This window comes from Pieris rapae, chromosome 24 (genome assembly GCF_905147795.1).
Source record: "Pieris rapae chromosome 24, ilPieRapa1.1, whole genome shotgun sequence".
Classification (NCBI taxonomy): Eukaryota; Metazoa; Arthropoda; class Insecta; order Lepidoptera; family Pieridae; genus Pieris; species Pieris rapae.
Window position 1 is genome coordinate 4,691,621 of NC_059532.1, and position 6,127 is coordinate 4,697,747.

Sequence of the window (6,127 nt, forward strand, 5' to 3'; positions counted from 1 at the left end):
TGTCTTAGTAATAAGTGATGTTTCAAATAATTTTTCCTTTTAGTTAATTTGTTGTTTTTTTTTTAATAAATTTACTAAGCCGGACATATTTTTTCATTCTTTTCCTACTTATAAAATATAGGGAACCGATTGGGTTTGACTTATTGCACCCACATATCAATATTGTTACATAGTTCATTTACAATACCTGGATCACAGCTTTTTAACTTACTGAACAAGCTCTGAGAGGCATTAGCTTCTATGGCAACCTTATTTTCAAGTATTTGCACAGTTTTATGTGCCTCTGACAAACTTAATTCCAAGTCACTGGTGCGATTCAAAGCCTGTTCCTGAGTATCATAGCACTGTTTATAAGAGTCAATCCTGTAAATGCACACACTGATCCACAATATCTGAATATTTCATATGTATTTCAGATAGTTCACATTTAAGTCCACTGTTTTTCCTAACAATATTCTGAATTCCCGTTCACTGTCCTCGCGTTCTTGCAGCAATCTATTATTGAGATCCTGCAATTTCTTCTGCTCCAACAAAGCCTGTTTCAGACTCATTTCAATATCTTTAGTTGTGAATTTACGAGTCATTATTTTGTGACTTCTAGTGTCTTGTGTGTTTTCTAGACTTAGATTGGGTCTTGTCCCGCTTCTGAATTGTGATGAATTCGCCCTATTCGATTCTCGGTGTATAATAATAAACGCCTGCTTTGTTACAACAATAATTAAGTATATTTTCAACACTTCTTATTCTTAAACAACCACACAGCTTACAATTTAACGTCCGTCCTTATCAAGCGGATCGGTCCGAATACCCTCACTTATTTTAGATCGTATCAAGACTACCCGTCATTATGTTTGTAACTGTCGGTATCGAATCAATCAACTAACTTACATCGAGTAAAACATATTAAACAAATACAATCATCAAATAATCTATACTGTTAATAATTATAAACATAATAAAATTGTAAAGTAATAACATATCATCATAAATTCGTTACATCGTGAATCAAGTACAATCATCAAAATAAGGTAGCTTGTAAATTGAATATAAATATTATTTAAAAATAAACGTGACTTAAATAATGAATTTGTAAAATAATAACAAGTAATCTTAAATTCATTACACATATAAACCATGTAAATCGACATCTATAGATTGTGAAATGCTCTTCTCAAAAGTTGAGTATACTCCATCCTCATCTCGTTGAATTGAGAACACAATCACCCACGGTAAAAGACTTGTAAATAACATTTCTACTTGTGCACATTACTCTGTAAATTTAATATGACATCTACGTGGCTATCCTCCAACCTACGCATGTTTTGATAACGCCTCATAAGTGAATCTCTGGCTATATCATAATTATTGTCCACAAGTGCTAAATGGTGGACTAACCCTTTAGCCTCCCCGGTGAGACTAGCCAACAAATATGCCAACTTTTGAGCAGATGTCAAATCACCTCTTGAATGCACTTAACTATCAAATAAATGAATAAACGCCACCCATTGGCTTAAATCACGGCTAAAATGGGGCAAATCTAGTTTGAAGATAAGATAAGAGGATAAGATATCCATGTTGTCCCTGTATCTCCTAGTGCCATTTTTTACTTGTGCGTCCAAATTGCTAAGTTTGGCAATACTATCGGATATGATAGGGGCAGTCATGTTGAATGCTTGGTATTAAGTGAGGGACATGTACCTTAGTAGACCATTCTGATGCTACTGTCTCATACGTGGGCTTTGGTAATAGGGGGAATACATACTTATTGCCAGTTACTGCCTGTCGATTCTGTAACTCACTTTACAAATTCTCACAGCGGATTCCGCACTCAAATCACTCCTGAAGGTGTCAGGTTACAATTTGGTATTCTGATAAACAATAACCGCGACAAAAGCGCCACTCAAGTGAGATTGTTTACATTTGGAACTATAATTAAAGTATGGGGGTGTAGAGTTGTTATAAATGAAACCCCATATATTTAAACACACATGTATATTCACTACACTTAATAAATTAATACAATGTATCGTTTAACTACTATTATTGGCTTGTGTCGCGATACGTGGCGTAGGTACGATCGTACGACCTGCCGGCGACGAAGCTTGGTAATGACTGGCGTGAAGCGTCTCCCGCGCAGTGTTGCCAGTCCCCACATCAGCCCCCCCGGAGACCTATAGGTCATAAAAGTGGCGCGGAAATCGAACTCTTCTGCCTGAACGAGTTACATAATCAGGCTTCTTTGCAGGGGGCATACTGGGAACTGCAGTGGTGTTATTGATAGGCTCCGCCAATGAAAGTCTCTGCGTAAACCGAGGTTTAAATTTAAATTGATTGTTCCATATGTATTTATCACTGAGCCATTGGCTGCATAAAGTTTGTAGTCACAGTTTTTTAACTTCTTATTATTAACATATTTATAAGGATACACACACAAATCCGAACCAGTGTCTATTAAAAAATCCCGTCTTGTGTTTTTATCTACGACAAAAATACGACGCACGTGGTTACAGCAGCCATTGTTCGTCGCCATTAATGACTGCTGTTGTTGCGTTGCTGCGTTTCCCTTATACGAACATGGCGCACGACACTTTGTTGCGTTTTCTCTGAATGTGCGGTGATACCAACACACGCCACTCGTTGAAGCATCCCGTGAACGGCCATGACTGTGTGATCGGCGTCGCGACCCGTATGCACGCTGTCCCGATCACGAGCGTGGACGCCGAGATGTATAAGTAGACAGGGCTGCGACCTGCTTGGTTAGCTCGGCAACGCAATTCCTTAAGTCTTTTATCTCGTCGTACGGGGACGCCACGTGGTTAATTTGTTCTTGACACACGACGTCAGTAACTGCGTCCGCTAGCGACGCCAAGGAGTCTAGCGAGCTCTTTGGTTGTGACGCAATTATGATCTGAATATTCGTTGGTAATCGGCTCGACCATATGGACCTAATGAAGTCATCTGGCATTTCCGGACCTGCGAGATTTTGTAGATGTCTTAAAAATTGGGATGGCTTCCGGTCTCCGGTGTCCTCGTGCGTTAAAAGTTGTCGCACCCGCTGTTCTTGGGATGATGATAATTGCCCGTAGTGGGCGGGTTTTTAATTATGTCTTTAATTTCGGAGACATACTTATATTCCAAATTTGACACTACATAGTTATACTTAGTAGTGTCCGCCGTGATATTTGCCAACGTGAACTGGCTCTCAATCTGTGCAAACCATAGCACTGGTTCGTCGGGCCAAAATGGCGGCACTTTGACACTGACGCTATTGATCGCGGGAGCGTCACGCGCGTCTTGTTTGTCCATCACGTCGGGTACTGAATCACGTCGGAGTCACCAATATATGGGGGTGTAGAGTTGTTATAAATGAAACCCCATATATTTAAACATACATGTATATTCAATTCGTTTTATATGACAAAACATATTTTCCTCAAATTGAGATGAATCAAAATAATAGTGGAAATCCACGTGGCAGAAGCCATAATTCCGGCGGCAACCGCAGAGATATGAGTTTCCAGCCTGAGGAATTTGACCCAGCTCGAGTTCAAAATAGGGAGAGAAAACCAACCGAGCGGTCAACTGCCTTCAAAGGCAAGAAAAAGCCCAAGCAACCTCAACGGCCACAAGAACCTGAGCAAACAGTAGTACCAAGTACTACTTCAACGCCATACAGGGACGAACCAATGTACGACGTTGGTCCTCATTCTTCGCTTTTGGCTGCACAAGACGTCTATTGCCAAAATTTTGAGTTCTCGGGGTTTATTCCCCTAATAAACGAGACGTATGAGAAGATGCGCGGCATAGACCCACGCCTACACGAGCGATTGCCTCTAAGCATGTTTACTCATGCAATGGCGGTGCACCTAAATTTAGAGATTTTAGAGACAGCCAGGTTAGCCGGCCAAAACGTTCTCAATCTCAGAACGGATGCAAGAGAGGTTCTCCCAGACTACCAGGTTCTACCACAATCAATTGTGGACTATATATCACACGTAGCACCCGTCATCACCCAGGATGGCAAAGAAATTAGACTCAACCTACCACCAACAGCTATACCACTTGGTCCGGTAGTTGTAGATGGGATTGCGCAACCAAGCGGCTCTTTTGGGCCAATTGCTGCAAACAACCACAACACTTATGAGTGCTACATATCTCCGCTTGTGACATCACGGAGAGTGATTGCTTCAACTAACAACATGGCCGACTATCTACCACTCCCAGACGCACTAATTCCTGGGAATTTGGTTCCAAACAGCAATCTTCTTGGATTTGAACCAATAGACATTCAGAATGCTGGCGCTACTGCCAGACTACAAGGGACTACAAGGGGTACGATCGTACGACCTGCCGGCGACGAAGCTTGGTAATGACTGGCGTGAAGCGTCTCCCGCGCAGTGTTGCCAGTCCCCACAAAAGACTCACATCACTTATGCTCAAATAGTCTTGTTATTTCGCATTCTGATGACACCATTTGACATCTCGTGTGAATTAAAATCGGCAGTGAACTCGATTTTTTACGTCAAATTAAAAGTTGCTCTTTCCTAGGTGAAATCATGATTTACAAGTGAGTTAGCCATTTTTTAGCGAAGTTAAAGGCTGTTTTATGTGAAAATATTCTAATATAGGACAATCTATATATATGTGGTAAGTTTATAAATTAATATTTATAAATACAGCATTTTTTTACGATAAATTTATATCTATAAGCATTAAGTTTAGTAAAATAGAACTTTTTTATTATTACAGAACACCACTTTAAACCTCTATTTCAATTAATAAATTATGTCAATAATTAAAAAATACTTAATACAATATCTATAGATGGCGAAGAAAAAGGCATGAAACGACCAATTGGTTTCTCGGCCTTGGTTACTATCGCTTTTTTCCAATACCCAAGACATTATGTGGTATTTACGAAACCTAAAACATTTCCTATATGGGCTGCTGAGATGAACGAAGAGTCTAGTAAATAGATAATCTAAGGTAAACATTTTGATCATTTTAGCAATAAAATATAATTTTTATCTCAGAACCAATTTTTCAATGGACTCTTCATCATTTCTTGTCTCCAGTAGATTCATTCTATTTTATAAGTAGGTAAAGTATACTAAAATTATTAATGTAATAATTTCAGAGTTCCAATGTTCAAAAAATCCTGGTTGAATTTTTCTGCCTTTGAAGAAGAATGTCACATTTGTATCAATGACAAGGACCCTGGATATAGAAAGACACAATAGTGCAGATATTTTCAAATAATTGAATTTCAACTATCCTTCAATTTATAATAAACGATATCACAGCCTGAACAACCAAAATTGGCGGTTCTTATATCTTTATATATATTGATAGGTATAACATTAAGGTTTTGAATAAAAACATTATTCTGCTTTACACAAGTATAAAATACCATCATGATGTACATGATAGTTTAAGTACTTATTAAGCTTTTTAATTTTTTTACCGATTAGAAAATATATTAAAATAAATAAATATATTTATTTGTCTACAAAATAAAGTAGTAATTGATTAGCTCTTTGTGAGGCTGGGTTTGATTAGTTTTTATTATACTTAAGTTTATGTTTGTATTACTGAAAGTTATTTTGTAGCGTGTTAAAAGTTTATTATTGACATTAAATCATGTTGTATAAGTTATTATTCTGTTCTTTTATTTACCTATACAGAAACACACATAGAAATATATTTTATTTCTCCTTAGCCATGTATTTAAGGTTGCTACGTTTTTATTAGGCAGTCATTAAATAAATAGTAGATTTAATAAATCATTTTATTAATATAATATTATTAAATACAAAAATAAATGTTATGAAGTACACAATTATCTTAAACACAGTCATACAATTTTTCATATAAATCAATTGTTGATCTCAGTTTAATATATCTTCTTTTCCATCATTGTTCATTATCTGCTTCGTTCTTGATGACTACCGCTGATGGCTGTAATACAATTGAACCGCCAATTGGAAGAAGGGAATAAATCCAAAAAATAAGAACAGAGATAATAAAAAAAACTTCATAACTTTCAATTTTTAAGCTTATGGGACATCAATGATTATTAAGAAAATATAAATCCTGATTTATTCACCAACAGATTTGCCTTAAATGT

The 6,127-nt window shown here is 37.2% G+C and overlaps 1 protein-coding gene across 2 annotated transcripts; it reads left to right on the plus strand.

Moving 5' to 3' along the window:
• Window positions 1-1,103: 1,103 nt before the first annotated feature.
• LOC123690323 lies at window positions 1,104-5,714 on the plus strand. 2 transcript variants are annotated; one of them, XM_045633591.1, is made up of 3 exons: window positions 1,104-4,647; window positions 4,750-4,986; window positions 5,138-5,714. In XM_045633591.1, the coding sequence occupies exon 1, from the start codon at window positions 3,393-3,395 to the stop codon at window positions 4,368-4,370; it is 978 nt and encodes a 325-aa protein (XP_045489547.1). In that variant the 5' UTR covers window positions 1,104-3,392; the 3' UTR covers window positions 4,371-4,647; window positions 4,750-4,986; window positions 5,138-5,714. The 2 variants fall into 2 exon arrangements, with proteins under 2 accessions (XP_045489547.1, XP_045489548.1); XM_045633592.1 differs by having other exon boundaries at window positions 4,825-4,986.
• Window positions 5,715-6,127: the final 413 nt, after the last annotated feature.

Bases quoted from the DNA above. Each gene is read 5' to 3' on its own strand.
- LOC123690323 (XM_045633591.1), top strand. From the start codon at position 3,393: ATGTATATTCAATTCGTTTTATATGACAAAACATATTTTCCTCAAATT.